Below are 16,853 nucleotides of genomic sequence, written 5' to 3'. Positions count from 1 at the left end.
GCACTATTAGAAAGTGAGGTCTTCAATCAACCAGAGTTTCCAGGGACTAAACCACTACTCAAAGACTACACATGAACTGACCCATGGCTTCAAATGCATATGTAGCAGAGGATGGCCTTGCTGGACACCAATGAGAGGAGAAGCCCTTGGTCCTACCAAGGTTGAACCCCCAGTGTAGGGGATTGTGTCGGGGGTGGGGTAGGGTGGGTGGGTAAGGAGGTGGATGGGGAGGGGAACACCCTTATAGAAGAAGGGGAGAGGGGGATAAGGGGCTTATGGACAGGAAACCGGGAAAGGGACTAAAATTTGAAATGTAAATAAAGAAATATGCAATTAAAAAAAAGAAAGTGGGGTCGGGGATTTAGCTCAGTGGTAGAGTGCTTGCCTAGCAAGCACAAGGCCCTGGGTTCGGTCCCCAGCTCCGGAAAAAAAAAAGAAAGAAAAAAAAAGAAAGTGAGGCCTTGTTGGAGGAGGTGTGGCCTTGTTGGAGGAAATGTGTCACTGTGTAGGCAATTGTAGTGTCTCCTAGCTGCCTTTGAATCAAGATGTAGAATTCTCAGCTCCTCCTCTAGCATTAATTCAGCCTACATGATGCCATGCTTTCCACCATGAAGATAATGGACCCCCAGCCCCAATTTAATGTTGACCTTTATAGTAGTTGCCTTCGTCCTGGTGTCTATTTACAGCAGTAAAACCCTAAAACAGAAGTTGGTACCAGAGACTGGGGTATTGCTGTGATAGGCCTGACCATGATTTTGTTTCTATGAATGTAGATTTTGGAACTATGAATTTGGAGAGCAGTGGAACATTTTAAGTGTGGCTTAATGGGCCATCCTAGTGGAAATATAGAAGACAGTGGTGATGAGGGTAATTTGAACTCTGGGGGCCTGGCTCAGGGGTTTGAGAAGAGAAGAATTTTAGTATGTTGCCTGCAGATCATTCTTAAGTTTGGTGAAGAATGTGGCTGTTTTTGTTGTTTTGTTTTGTTTTGTTTTGTTTTGTTTTGTGTTTGAAGAATCTACCTGGATTTCACCAAAGAAAGGTAAAAAGATTCAGATTAATTGTATTAATAAAGGAAGTCTCAAAAGCCAAACATAGACTCTGGTTTATTCCCATGAAGAGCATTCTGATCAAGCATAAAAGGTTCAAGTAATAAAGGGCACTGAGCAGTAACATAGAGCTAAATCCTGTGTTCCAGGATATTAAATGCAATTAAGGAAGTGGTGACTTTGGGGCATGTTCCAACCCAGCTAAGCTTATTATTTATGCTTTTGCGGTTGAGCAAGGGATACTTATATCATATTAAGAGTTACTATTACCTGGTTATTGTTTTCATTTGGATTCAATCTGGAATGAACTGCAATCCAGAAATGGATACTACACCTGTGATCCAGACCTTAGGCTGGAAGACACACTTTTGATCCAGATCTGGAGGCAAAGTGGCCATGAAGAGCTTAGGTCCAGGTATGGTGGTATACACCTTTAATCCCAGGAAACAGAGACAAGCATGTGTCTGATTCAGGGCCAGTCTGGTACAGGGCAAGTTCCAAGTAGAGAAAAATTAGGACCATGTCTCTAATCCCAGCATTCAGGAGACAGAGGCATGAAGATTTCTGAGTTTTAGGTCAATCTCCTGAGCAAGTTCTAGGACAACCAAGTTTAGGCAGTGAGGGAGTTGGAAAACAGAAGGCTGGTGATGATGTAACAATATAACAAGGGGGCCATGTTCCAGCCTCAGCAAGCAGCAGAACTTGGCAGTTTTGGCCTAATCCATGGCCTGGCTTTAGAGTCCAGAAGAGAAAGGCCTATTGAACAGTTGATGCTGGTTCTCCGGAGCTAAGAAATTAGTGGTAATTAAGAAGAAACCAGCATCACTGAGGCAAAATCTTCTGAGAAGTGTTTTCTGGGAGCCACAAAGGAGATGTGTTCTAGAGATAGCCAAGGTTGTACCTTGTGCCGCAGCTGGACTTGGAAATGTGTAAGAATTACCAAGGTGGTACTAATTTTGAAGGTTATGAAGAGCAGGTGAGGCTTGGTACTGTGTGAGGCCAGGAAAGGCCACTGGTGAAGGTGCAGCCTCAGTTGCAGCTGATAGCCCAGGATTGAAGGGGTCATGCAAAGCAGTTGAAGCTTGGCACCATAAAGAGAACCTGAGAGGCTTTTGGTGAAGCCTAGTTGTGGCAGAAGACCCCATAGTATTAGAAATATCAGTACCCTGGGAGGACCACCAAGAACAGCAGCAGAGGTAGAATCAATCAGAGCCTAGAGCGCTATAGACATTAGACCTTTAATCCCAGGATAGAGAAGTAACCCAAACCCTTTGGAGGAGCCTAAAAGATCATGTGTGGATTTCAGACATTGGAACAAGAAGCTGTAAAGTTGAAGTTGCTTTGGAGACACCAAGATATTACAGATACCAGAGCCGTGGGATACCTGCTGAGAAAGCTGCAAACAGAGTGGAACCAGCCAAAGAGAAGTGTTTGGTAGTCAACAAACCTGAAAGGAGTTAGAGATCTGAAGAGTGATTGGACATGGAGATGCAAAGTTTGGAATTTGCCTAGCTGGTTTTTGGTCTTGCTTTGTTTTATTTAGTATTTCCCCACTATTACATTTTGAAATGGTAATGTACATTCTATGATGTTGGAAGTTTATGATGTTCTTTATTTTGATTTTATAGGTGATTATGGTTAAGTGACTACATGAATCTCAGAAGAGACTCTGAACTTTGGACTTTTAACGTTGTTGAGATTACTATAGACTATGAAACTTTTAAAGATGAACTAAATATATTTTGCATTATCTTACGGCTAGGTGTGGCCATAGACTCATGTGTTTGAACAAACCTATGGGGGCCAAGGAGTGGAATATGGCAGTCTGAACATATTTGGTCCAGGGAGTGGCACTATTACAAGGTATAGCTTTATTAGTACGTATGGCTTTGCTGGAGGAAATGGTTCACTCTGAGGCGGGTGGGTGTTGGGCTTTGAGGTCCTATGCTTAAGCTCCACCCATAGTGGAAGAGGGAGTCTCTTCACGGCTGCCTGAGGAAGACAGTCTCCTTTTAGCTGCCTTCAGTGGGTAGAACTCTCAGCTCCTCTAGCACCGTGTCTGCCTGGATGCTGCCATGCTTCCTGCCATGACTATAATAGACTAAAGCTCTGAAAGTGTAAGCCAGTCCCAATTAAATGTTTTCATTTATGAGAGTTGTCTCTTTTCATAGCAGTAAAACCCTAATTAAGGCACACGTCCTCTGAAACAAAGGTTAATCTAAGTTTTGAAAGTCTAGAGTGATGCAATAATGATAAAACACCATACTAGACCTTTTTAGTATTTAAACCTTAAAAGTATGTGGTACCAGGAGTCCTCCTTGACTTTAGTTTAGTGCATGGAAGGAAGTTATCAGGGAAGAAATATGGAGAAACAATGGCTTAGTATGGCTTACAGTGTATAACCTTATGATCCTAAGTGTTAAGAGCACAGTGCAAGTTTATACTATTAACAGTCCATTGTTCCAGGTTTCAGCTTTGGAAAATGCCTCCCCTTTTATATAATATCTCTATGATAGAAGTATTAGTTACACGCTATCAGTGTGTAACTCATAACACCTGAGTCATGTTTCTGTAGAACGTTCTTGCTAGCTGTCCTTAAAATTACTTACAGTTAAGGAGTCTTCACCATCATCACGTTCTCTACGATTATGGGTTCTTCCTCTACCATCAGAGATACTGAGCAAGTCTCTTCCAAGAGGTTCAGAGAAACTTCTCATCATGTTACGCATACTTTCTCGGTGTGCAAGAAAAGAATCTCTGTTGAAAATACAGATGAATGGAAAATTAAATGTTATAATTTAAAAAAACTGGCATATAAACACTATGAAGAAACTCGTGAGATAATACAATTGTTAAGAAGACAAAATATTACAATTTAGAAGAAGAGACTATTTAATAAAAGACCTAGTATTTATAAATACAATTATAAATATAAATGAAATCTTATCCTATTTGCTATCCACTATATTTATTATACTAATGAAATATATTTTTATTTCATGAATAAATATGGTAAACATAAATTACCATAAACTACTTATGAAAGTAGTTTAAGATGAGAAAAACTGAAAAAAAATCAGAAAAATATTTCTATCAGGTAAGACTACTCTGAGAAGTCTACAACATAATTCTATAACCATAAAAACATCAGAAAAACATTTCTATCATAAAGACCATTTTGGGACATGTATAACATTATTAATAAAGAATACTCCATAATAAATATGGACACCAAAGAACTTAATAAAGTTGTCTTTAAAAATTGAATGTGCACAAATAAATTTGGAAAAAACTCTCCTAAAATAATCATACTTGTTGGGGCTGGAGAGACAGCTCAGTGGTTAAGAATGTTTGTTGCTCTTCTAGAGGACTGGGTTTTGGCTCCCAGTATCCCCAGAAGACTTATGCTTCTCACTATACCTTCTTCTGTCTTCTACAGGCTCCTGCACCACTGCCCTCCCTCACACACGCACACCACACACACACTTAACAACAACAAAAGCAAAAAAACCCCACTATTTTTAACTTTCTTGACTGAGAGTAGATCATTTGACATATAAGCATTGCGAACCATATTTATGTTTATGAGCGCCAGACTATATCTGCATAGTCAGAGCCAAAGCCACAGATAACCTTTACAAGCCTAATTAGTATTATTATTTCATCGAGATAATGGCTTTTCTGTGTAGCTCTGGCTGTCCTGGAACTCAGAGATCCTCCAGCCTCTGCCTCCCAGTCCTGGGATTAAAGGCCCGGCCACCATGCCTGGCTGTAGCAGTAGAATTTTAATGCAGACTATACTAACTCTGTAAATTGTCCCTGGTAATATAGCCATGTTCACAATATTAACTCACCCATATATTCACGTGGGAGATCTTCTAATGCCTTCCTCAGTTTCCTTCTTTACCATTAGGAGGTTTTCACTGTAAAGGTCATTCATTTTTTAGGTTTATTCTAACTTTTTTTTTATCTTTTTTCAGATAACTGTGAATATAATTGTTTTCCTAGTTCTTTGTGCATGTTTCTTGTTTATATTTATATTTAAACTACTAATTTTTATATGTTAGTTTTGTGTCCAAATTGCTGAAGGTGTTTAGCAGATCTAAGAGCTTTTATGGTCGTTTATGTAAAGGGTCATACGAACATCATTAGGATGCTGTGACTTCTCCCTTTCCTATGTGTAGCTGTTTATGTGCCTTGTCTTATTTAATACTTCATGAACTACATTGGGTAGGGATTGAAGAAGGGTATATTTTTTCTCATTCCTGGTCTTAGTGGAAATGGTTTGAGTTTTTCTCTGAGGTTGGCTAACATGTTTCTCATATAGTCTTTATTATGCTGATACATATTTCTTTCATCCCTAGTCTCTTTGGGGTTTTTATCAAAAAGGGATGTTGCATTTTCTCAAAAGCCTTTACTGTATCTACTGCAAAATGATCATGTGAATTCTTCCCTTCAAGCCCTTTATGTGATATGCTTATTGCTTTGCATTAGCCTGACCTCCCTTTGTATCTTAGGAACGAAGCCAACATGATCGTGATGAATGAATGATCTTTGTGAAGTGTTCTTGAAATTCAGTTTGCAAATATTTTAGTGTTAAGTTTTGTGTCTTTGTTTATCATAGAGATGGACATATTATTCTTTGTTGTGTCTTTATTTGGTTTTGTACAAAAAGAGTTTGACAGTATTCTTTCTGTCTTTATTCTATGGAATAGTTTGAGAAGTATTAATGCTAGTTGCTCTTTATAAGTCTGGTAGACTACAGTATTGGGCTTGCACTGTTTTTAGTTTAAAGATCTTTTTTAAAAATTACTACTTCAATCTATTTTAATAGTTATTATAGATCTGTTTAAATTATATATCTCATATTAGTTTAATATTAGGCCATATGATTTAAGAAATAATCCATTTTTATGTGATTTTTCTAATTTAGTGAAAATAAATTCTTTAATGTATAGCCTAGGAGTCTAAAATCTTTAGAATTCATTGTTATCTGTTGTACTGTCTCTCTTTCCATCACTAATTTAACGCCTTCTATTTTCTTTGGTTAGCTTGGCTAAGGGTTTACTGATCTTGTTTATCTCTTTTAAGTTTACTTATCTTTTTAAAGAACTCAATCTTTCTTTTTTTTTTATTTTTTTTATTTTTTATTAACTTGAGTATTTCTTATATACATTTCGAGTGTTATTCCCTTTCCCGGTTTCCGGGCAAACATCCCCCTCCCCCCTCCCCTTCCTTATGGGTGTTCCCCTCCCAACCCTCCCACCATTGCCGCCCTCCCCCCATAGACTAGTTCACTGGGGGTTCAGTCTTAGCAGGACCCAGGGCTTCCCCTTCCACTGGTGCTCTTACTAGGATATTCATTGCTACCTATGGGGTCAGAGTCCAGGGTCAGTCCATGTATAGTCTTTAGGTAGTGGCTTAGTCCCTGGAAGCTCTGGTTGCTTGGCATTGTTGTACTTTTGGGGTCTCGAGCCCCTTCAAGCTCTTCCAGTTCTTTCTCTGATTCCTTCAACAGGGGACCTATTCTCAGTTCAGTGGTTTGCTGCTGGCATTCGCCTCTGTATTTGCTGTATTCTGGCTGTGTATTAAGCTATTTGAGGTTTTTTTAATGTAGGCATCTATAACTATAAACTTCCCTCTTATAGCTGCTTTCTTTGCATCTAAGAGGTATTGTATTCTTTTAGTTATAGATTCTTAAAATTCTCTTCTTGATTTCTTCAATGATCCATTCCTCTTTCAACAGTCTGTGGTTCAATCTCCATGAGTTTGTGTATGTACTATAGTTTCTCTTTCTCTTGGTTTCTATTTTTATTCCTTTGTTGCCAGAGATAAAACAATTGTTCCAATTTCCTGTATTTGCTAGGATTTGATATGTGTCCTATTATAAAATCTATTTTAGAGAAAGTTGCTGAGAAATATACATTCTGCAGATAGATGTTAGAGTTTCTTGGTCTATGATGTCATATAGCTCAGACATTCTTTACTTTTTGAGAAGCTAACCTATGGGTGTGAGATCTTTGTAGTTCTCCCCATTCTCGCAGAGCATCCACCGATACAGTCCATGAGGGCAGTGGGAGCAGAGGCGTCAGAAGCCCTGTGAGTATATAAGGTGAGTGACCGCTCTGGGACTGCTTGTCAGTACGTAGATCATCTTTATTTAGGGTGACTGGAGGCTGATGAAGTTTTTGGGGACTAAGGGCAGGGACATCCAAGATGGGCAAAGGTCACTGACTGGGGGCTTAGGCATGACCTGGCAAACCTCATTGGCACAGGGAAACATTGCAGAAATCTCAGGTGCTAGCTGAACAGGCTTTATCAGGATAAAAGAAATTAATTCTATAAACCAATTACAGCTACATGTCATTCATTGGGTAGATACAAGTGCAAGGGATTAGAATCCCCAAGAAAAGGTCAGAGAAGAAGGCCTCCTAACACAGGAGTTGCCCATTTTGCACTGAGCTCAGAGGCTCTCCAGTCATGGTGGACTTTGACTTTAATTAGCAGTTTTCCCACAAGTATTAAGTAAACTTTTACAGTGTTGGGTTTTCTTACATCGTGTGTGTGTGTGTGTGTGTGTGTGTGTGTGTGTGTGTGTGTGTGTGTGTGTCTAGAATGGGAATGTTCTCTCCATTGTTTCCTTAAAGTCTATTTTGTTATATAAAAACAGATATCCACTTGCTTCCTAGTTCTATTTGCTTGAAACATTTTTTCCCACCCTTTTACCCTTGGTTTGTGGCCGTCTTTGATGGTAAAGAACATTTCTTGAAGACAGCAAATAGAAAGCTTATGTTGAACTTTTAATTAGGGAATTAAGACCATTAATACTGCTGATAGGCATGGATTTGTTAGTTTTGTCAGGCTTAGTATTTTCTTATTGCTCATTTGCTCAACTATTGTTCCAGCACAGCTACCCTTTCCTGTAGACTTTTCCAGTCTCAATGATTCAAGTATCTAAAGAGCTGCCTTAGTGACCATCAATTCCGTGTATTAGTTTGTAATATGGAAAGCTTCTCTTTCTCTTTCTACTATGACAGATAGTTTTGCTAGCTATAATTACCTGAACTGACAATCTTTCAGAGCTTGAAATACACTTTCCAAGCTTGCCTGGTCTTTAGAGTTTCTCCAGTCTTTATATGTGACTTGTGTTAATCTCACAACTTTCGGGATGTTTTCTTTGCTCTCCATTTTAAATTTTTAACTATTTTGTGTGAAGAGGGGTTTTTTTTTTTTTGGTTCTTTTTTTCGGAGCTGGGGACCGAACCCAGGGCCTTGCGCTTCCTAGGCAAGCGCTCTACCACTGAGCTAAATCCCCAACAAGGTTTTTTTTTTTAATAGTCCAATAATACTTTATTCGGGAATGTCCATATCAAACTCAAGATAGATCAACTAAGCAACCAAAACATCCATCAATCCATAGATACACAAAATGGGGCATATTCTGGTAGTGAAATATCTTATATTAAAAATAGAAATTCTGATATATGTTACAACGTGGATGACACTTGAAAACACTGCAGTATGTGAAAATACCAGATTTCAAATTTCATAATTCTACTCGTAAAATTTCCAGAGGTTCCATAGTCAGAAAATAGATTGATACTTTTCTAGGGCAGGGGTATGGAGTAATATTTGAGAAGAAATGATGGAGGGATGCTCATGAGTACAGAACTTTGTTTTGGAGATGATGAAAATATTCTACAATTTTACTCACAACTATACTATTCTACGTCTATACTAAAAACAATGTTTACTTTAAGTGGATGTATTCAATACTATATTAACAACATCCTTAATAAAACCATTTTTAGAAAAAAAATGATTGCAAATGTCCAAGAACCTTTTACTTTCATATTTCATGTTCCATCTCATTATAATACTTATTTTTCTTGGATATTATATTTATTTACATTTCAAATGTTATCCCCTTTTCCGGTTTCCCCTCTGCAACACTGCGCCCCCCCCCCCCATCTCATCCCCATGAGGATGATTTTTTTGTGTTTTTTTTTCTGGTTTCATTGAATTGAAAAACCTAAATACCCCCTGTTCCTGGATAAACATTTCTTTTCCTAAAATTGGGAAGTTTTATATTATGATTTTATTAAAAGTGTTTTTATGCCTTTAGCATGAAACTCTTCTGCATCCACAATTCATAGATTTGGTCTTTTCATAGTGTCCCTAGATCTTACATTCTTGTATATTTTCTTATTAATTTTTCTTTTTAACTGAATAGTCCAATTCATCCTAGATTTCCCTTGTTTTAAAGCTCTAATATTATGTCTTCCCCTTGACCCATTCTATCGATGAAGCTTTTCATTGAGCTTTTTATCTGATTCAATGAATATTTCACCTCCAGCATTTCAAATTGATTTTCTTCTTAATTTCTCTTTACTGAATTCCATCTTCATATCTCATATTAATCTCATTTTATGCAGCTGTTTGTATTCTCTTGGAATTCATTCAAAAACAGAATAGGAGATAAAAGAAATAAAGAACAGGGAGAAGAAAAGAGAAAATGTTAACAGTTAAACTTGCACTGGGCATTAAACAGAGTATGAATAGAAGCGAATGGGAGGGACCTGACAGGAGTAGTCTGAACATGCTTGCTGTTTCCCGTCCTTGACTTTCAAGTATTCCTTCCTGGGCTCCTAGATGCAAGCCACATTCCTGAGTAATGGCACTGGCACTCCTTCAGTGGAAGGAGACAGTAGCCAATCCTTCCAGGACATCCTCTAGATTTCTCTTATTCTGCTCTGTTAGGTATTCTATTATATTTTACGATTAAAACTCAGAACTTTTGGGCAAACACCCACCTCTTTTTATAGCGGTATCTAGATTCCCCGGGTTTATTCTCCCAAAGATTATAGCAAGACCATGCTGCATGTCATCCACCATCCTCTTTCCCCTCAAAAAATTTCTAAAAAGCTTCAAATGTAATTGCTTTAGGATTAGCAAGTGCACAACTGGACTTGTGTTTAGGTGTGTGTATAGGGTTTTTGTTTTGCTTGAGTTCAGCCTTGTTTGGGTATAATTTGCACTCAATAATTGTACAGTTTTGAGTTTTCAAAAATATACAGTTTATATATAAACATTTATGCCACCCCTAATGTTCTATTTTGAGCCTTTGTAGAAATCATCTCCCCAAATTCTACCACCATTACTAGGCTTTGTGTTGGCTTTTCATCACTATCACGAAATACCTCACAGAAAGAACTTGAGAGGAGGATTCATTTTACTCATAATTAAGTCCCTTGTGGCAGAAAAGGGCAAAATGCAGGAAAACTGCTCACTTTCCAGGTAGTTAAGGAGCAAGGAGAATACCCACCACGAGCTCTCAGTCTCTTGCACTCGGTCTGGGTATCCAGCCTGTTGGGACAGTGCTAACTATATTCACAGTGAATCTTTCATCTCAGCTAATCCCCTCCAGGAACTTCTCATAAACATCCATGTGCTTTACTAACCTGGCACCTCTCAAGTCAAGTTGGCAATCCAGATTAACCACCACAGGCTTCATCAGTATTATTTTGCCTTTCTCGGAATCTCATATAATAGAATTATATAGTGTGTCATCTTTCATATCTAGTTTCTTTGACTCAGAATACTGCTTTTTATAATTTATCCCTGCTGTTCTACTTACCAAATATTAACTAAATCTAGAACATATATATGATATTATAATATAGCCAAAACTATTTTTAGTTTTTTGTCTTTATAAATAAGGTTGCTACGACTATTCAGTCAATTTAAATTATTTGAACAGTAGTATCCTATCATTGTGATTTTCTACTTGTCGTTTATATGTTATCAAATGAGTGCACAAATAAATATATCCCATTCATTTAGAAATGTGCCTTTTGTTGCTGATTGTTAAGAGAGTGTGTGTGTATAAAATTATTTTTTAAAAACCCTCAGTCTTTCCCTTTCCTTTTAAAATAACTAACCACACAGCTTCGTTACTTTTCAGGTTGAGATCTTTTCTATCTTTGTTTTGTTTTGTTTGAGATAGGGTCACATGCTATTGAATCTGGCCTTGAAATCACTATACAACTGAGAATGGCCTTGAACTTCTGAACTCCCTACCTCTACATCCAGATTGTCTGGACTGTGAGCATCTACCACGGTGCCTAGTTTTATTTGGTTCTGGGCATCAATCCAGGGCTTCGTGCAAGCATGCTACCAACTATGCTATACTCCCCGGCACAGTTGTTCTGTTTTTACTACAGATTAGGACCTTGTAAAGCACAGTTTATTTATAACAATTTTTGTCTTTTATCTCTTTTTAAATCTTAACTATGTTTGTATAAGTTTGATATTGGTGTACTAAGCAATTGTTTAAATGTTTTTTTTTTCTTGCGTGCTCTCTCATGTACAATGGCTGGTACGGCCTGGGGAGAAGTTTACATGAGGGAACATAGAAGCATTTTTTTTTCTAATGAGCAACAGCTATGTGAATAAACTTGAAAATGGATACACATTTAGACAATACTTGTGATAACCTCAGAGTTCAAAAGACTGTAACCTCCTGAGGCTTGAGTTAGAACTCCTTAACTAAGCTTCTTGATCAACAGAAGATGTGATATAATACTTTAAGAGTCTATAAGCTACTGCAGCAATAATGTCTAGTACACACTACAAGAAGAAGGTCTTAAACTAGAGGGTAGCTGAAACAGGCCCAAGAAGCCAATGGGAACTTCTGACCAGCAGAATAACACATTCATAGGTTCCGGGAATTGGGATATGATTATCTTTACAGAAACCATTAATCTGCCTACAATAGACATGTTCCTAAAATAATGTTGCTTAAAGTAATTTCAGGGAAAACTATCAATTTCTGCCAAGTCTACGTTTGGTTCTACACTTTGTTCTCCATTTGTGTTTATGCAAGTTTAATGACTGTTCTGCCATCTTCATTCTGCTACTAAGCCTACCCAATCAATCCTTCTCTTTCAGATATAATTTTCATCTCTAGAACTTCTATTAGATATAATATATATGCACAAGATATTTATATACATTAGATATAGACATGTTACATATAAAAGTTCACTTCCTTCATTGAGATAGCCTATATTTTCCTTCATTACAATAATATTTTCCTTCACATATGGGGCAAAATTATAACTGCCTTAATTTTTTGCCCATTTATGTTAATACCTTGGATGAGACAATAATTAACTTCAAAGTAAGTCTTTTACATAGAAATGAGTCATATAAAGCCAATGTACAGAATATAACTATTATGTTGTAGAGGTTGTGAATTTTCTTATATTTTTCAGGAATGATGAATCTTCCCAAAGCAGATAATTAATGTGGTTGCCTCAGAATTAAAATTCTGTCTTAAATGGGAGAATAAATCTTGCTTCATTCATGTATCCTCTCCAGTAAGCTGCTCTGAGTCTGCCTCATGCACAGGTGGTTAAGCCTAATACAGATTTGTGCAGAATTTAACCACAGAAAAGCTGTCTAGTTCTCCTTTCAGGATGCTGTACATTCCCACTCTACCCCACTCTTACAATGACTATGGAAGTACTGAGCTCTGTCCTTGGTTCTTAGGCTAGAAAGACTTTGGAGTTTCTTAGTAGCTTTGACTGCTTTGCACAGAGCATATGGAGCTTGAGCTCAGGGTAGAATTTTCTTTTGCTTTTCACATCTGTTGGCCCTCTTCAGTATATGTATGCTTTGAGCCATTTCCCAAAAACCTTCTCTAAAAAGCTGTTTTTATATTTATTCTATACTTCAGTGTTATCTATAAGATTCATGGGTATAATTATTTTTGGCATTTGCTATTATTTATTCGTAAGGTTTTTTTTAATGATTAAAGCTTATTTTAAAAGTAAAAAATAAAAATTTAATGAGTAATATTCTAATTAGCCAGCTCCAACATTAACAATGGTATTTATTTAATGAAAATAGTAATTACTACTCACCTATTAAAAACAATGACTTCATGAAATTCTTACACAAATGGATGGAACTAGAAAATATCATCCTGAGTGAGGTAACCCAGTCACAAAAGAACAGACATGGTATGCACTCACTGATAAGTGGATATTAGTTCAAAAGCTCAGAATACCCAAGAAACAATTCACAGACTACATGAAGCCCAAGAAGAGGGAAGACCAAAGTGTGGATGTTTTAGTCCTTAACAAAATACTCATGAGAGGAAATACAGGGACAAAGGGTGGAGCAAGGACTGAAGGAAAGGTCATCCATAGACTGCCCCACCTGGGGATCCATCCCATATGCAGCCACCAAACCCAGACACCATGGTGGATGCCAAGAAGTGCATGCTGACAGGAGCCTGATATAGCTGTCTCCTGAGAGGTTCTGCCTAAGCCTTACTGATACAGATGAGGATGCTTGCAGCTAACCATTGAACTGAGCACAGGGTCCCCAATGGAGGAGGAGTTAGAGAAAGGACTGAAGGAGCTGAAGGGGTTTTCAACTCCATAGGAAGAACAACAATATCAACCAACCAGATCCCCCAGAGCTCCCAAGGACTAAGCCACCAACCAAAGAGTACACATGGAGGGACACATGGCTCCAGCTGCATATGTAGTAGAGGATGGCCTTGATGGACATCAATAGGAGAAGAAGCCCTTGGTCCTGTGAAGGCTTGATGCCCCAGGGTAGGGGAATGCCAGGGTGTTGAAGTGGGAGTTGGTGGGTGGGAGTGGGAACATGTTCATAGAAACAGGGGGAGGGGAGAAGGGGGGAAAGGGGATAACATTTGAAATGTAAGTACATAAAATATCCAAGAAAAAGAAAATAGTAATTACTATTAGCAATCAAGAAATATTACCCATAAACTGCTCGATAAATCATAAAAGATACTAGATGACTGTTATACAATATTTACTGAAGATTTTCTAAGGTAAAGTAACCACAAGAGAACCCAAAGATCAGATACAGAGTTAGCATCAGGTACAATCTTTATATAAAAACAGTCAATGGGAGCTGGAGAGATGACTCCGAGGTTAAGAGTACTGGCTCAGAGAAGCCAGTTCAATTCCCAGCACCCATATGGCAGATCACAGCTGTCTCTAACCCCAGTTCTAGGGGATCCTACACCCTTGTACAGACATATATGCAGGCAAAACACCAATGCACATGAAATAAAAATAAATTAAAAAAACTAAGCGTGATTAGTGTGTTCTGCTTCCCTTTTATGTTCCTAAGGCCAGTAGATGGGATAGTATGTTTGTCTCCTTAATTTTTGAATTGATATTAAGTATGAATTCTTATTTTGTTAGGATTGGAGTAAAAAGGGTGGGTTAAAGGACAGATTACTTGAAACAGAAAGTCGTTCTTTTCCTTCTTTATCCCCAGATGTGTTTACTCTATAAATAGTAGTCGTAAAAATAAACTGTAAGCATTAATCAGTGTTATAGTTAATTACAAGTTTGCCTTATATTTTTGACAATGGTTGCTTGGTTCTGACGAAGGCTAAAACTGTTTTGAAGAGTGTGACTAATGATCTTTGCTAAGCATGGAGAAAGGGTGCTTTTTGATGTGTATGTGTGTTTGTGATCTGTTACTATTTTTGACCTCAAATCTTAGGTTCCCTGCCTTTGCTGAGAGGGTCATCCAACAGTTTAAATTACAGTACTGCTAAGACATAATTTTTGAAGATACTAATTACATATCAAATTACACATTTAATTAAGACATTACTCATTTTGCTCTAACTAGGCATATAGTAAGGTCAAACATGCACAGAAAACTAGATAATAATGAAACCTAGTTTTAAGTATCTTCTTCCCAAGGCCTCATTTATGTCACTTCTTGTTAACAGACGTGTTCACTGTACACTATTTCTTTACCCACATTTATCACATTGATAAAATGAGAAGTCTCTTCCCAAGCAAAGCCAGTTCTGTTAACGAAGCAGGTAAAGAAAACAGTGTCCCATGGCAACATCCAACCATTTCGACGCAGCTCCTACTTAGTAGTGCTGTCAAGGTGACAGCTTCACTGTATGAAAACTTGTTTTAAACAACCTAGCACCCAACCTTTAATCACAGAAAAAAAAAAAAAAGGAGGAGAGAGGAGGAAGAAGGGGGAAGGGGGGGGGACAGCAACAGCAGCAGGCGGCAGGTGAACGTCTGTGAGTTCGAGGTCAGAGCGATCTATACCGAGTTCTAGGTCAGTAAGGTCTACATTGCTTAGGGAGACCTCTCTGAAGCAAAACAAAATAACCCCCCCACCCCGTTTCTCAAATCAAGGAACTGTCACCCTAGAAAGCACTCTCACCCCTATTTGAAGTTAAAGGGATTATTTCTCATCAGAAGTTCCACCAAGATGGCAGTTATGGCCACCAGCACCGGCTGCTGCAGAGAAGGGCTATATATTCAAGGATACCCAGACACCAAGTCGCCCCAAACAGTCAGCAGCCTGCACCTTGAGCCATGGCTCAGGATTCTAGTCCTTGTCTCCCACCAGCAAACCCTCTTAGATGAGGACTTCAGGCTTCTAAATCCTCCTCACCCCATCCTGCTCAGCTCACCCTCTCTCGTGGTGTCCTCCATTTCTCCTTGCCAAATACCCTCAAACCATCTCCTCACACCCTATATCTTGATCTCTTCACCCAATGATTCCCAAATCCTTCAGCTCCTGTCCCCACTTCTCACGTCCCCTATTCTCTTCTTGTCCGTTTCTCCTCACCCCATTCCACTTCACAGCTACTTTCCTCACCCTCATTTCTCCTCACCCTCATTTCTCCTCACCCTCATTTCTCCTTACCCCATTTCTCCTCACACCCACTTCTCCTCACACCCACTTTTCCTTACTCCGTTTCTCTTCACTCATTTCTCCTCAACCCCGTTTCTCTGCGCCTCCCGCCGGGTGTTGCCCCCACAACTTGCGAGGCGCAGTCCCCTCGCCTCTCCTAGCGAGCGCGGCTGGGACACTCACGCGAAGAAGGGGTCGTCCTCAAAGCTGCTGCTCAACATCCGGAACATCGTGGTTCTGAGGCGGGCGGCGGCCGCGGGTGGAATGGGCGCAGTCGCCGCGCCGCACCAGCCTGCTTCCCACTAGATTCGCGCGTCTGCTCGCGGCAATAGCCGCGCCCTCAACTAGGGCGGGGCTTGACGCATAGCTGCTTGCCCATTGGCCATAGCTCTATGACGTCACGAAGGTGAGTCAGGAGAAGGGGGAAGGACAAGCGTGGCCGCTATGGCAACCGGGGTAAACACACTGGAGGCTAGAAGTTTGTCTGAGGGCCCCTGTCAGCGAGGCTCCAGGGAGACAACTTGATCTCAGAGCTATGGGAACCAAAACACTATACTAGTTCTGAAAGACCTTGGCCAAATCGCCCGTAATCCCAACAATTCTCTGGTAGCTGGTCAAATAATGAAAAAAAAAAAGGTTTTGCGAACAATTAACAAATGCTGTATTCATTTCTTGAAGGAAACGAGATGCAGTCTATGAGATTTCGAAAACAAAACAAATACAGTTTTCTGTGAATCTAAAATTCAAATACACAAACACAAAGCAGTGTCTCCCAATACACACATAACATCTAGACATAGGCTCAAATACACAAAAGAAAGAAAGAGGGAAAAAAAAGCAAAATGAAACTGCTCCATTTCAAGGATTAGATCAAATCTTTAACACCTTCCCAACAACGTTCTTAACAAGCAGAATTTGAGCACAAAATTTAAAGCAAGCAGCCATATCTAAGTAAAATTCTATTTCTATTATTTCCATCACGGTATAAAAGAACCTATTTATAGTAAGGAAGCTGGTCATCTTAAAGCCAATGCAGGACCTTAATGATAAGCCCAAACATTTTAAGTAGTATCG

At 38.9% G+C, this 16,853-nt stretch overlaps 1 protein-coding gene across 4 annotated transcripts in view; it reads right to left on the bottom strand.

The window, feature by feature from the left end:
• Mlf1 (myeloid leukemia factor 1) overlaps positions 1–16,611 on the bottom strand; it is a 33,646-nt gene extending 17,035 nt beyond the window's left edge. The window contains exons 1-2 of one of the 4 annotated variants that reach the window (XM_006232477.5): positions 15,963–16,611; positions 3,659–3,806 (exon numbers count right to left, since the gene is read on the bottom strand). In XM_006232477.5, coding sequence (XP_006232539.1) covers positions 3,659–3,806; positions 15,963–16,009 — 195 coding nt within the window. In that variant the 5' untranslated portion in view covers positions 16,010–16,611. The remainder of the gene's footprint in view (positions 1–3,658; positions 3,807–15,962) is intronic. The other 3 variants (XM_006232479.5, XM_063281801.1, NM_001107680.1) reach the window with 3 other exon arrangements.
• Positions 16,612–16,853: the final 242 nt, after the last annotated feature.

Source organism: Rattus norvegicus, chromosome 2, assembly GCF_036323735.1.
Source record: "Rattus norvegicus strain BN/NHsdMcwi chromosome 2, GRCr8, whole genome shotgun sequence".
Lineage (NCBI taxonomy): Eukaryota > Metazoa > Chordata > Mammalia > Rodentia > Muridae > Rattus > Rattus norvegicus.
This window is presented reverse-complemented; position numbering and strand designations above follow the sequence as displayed.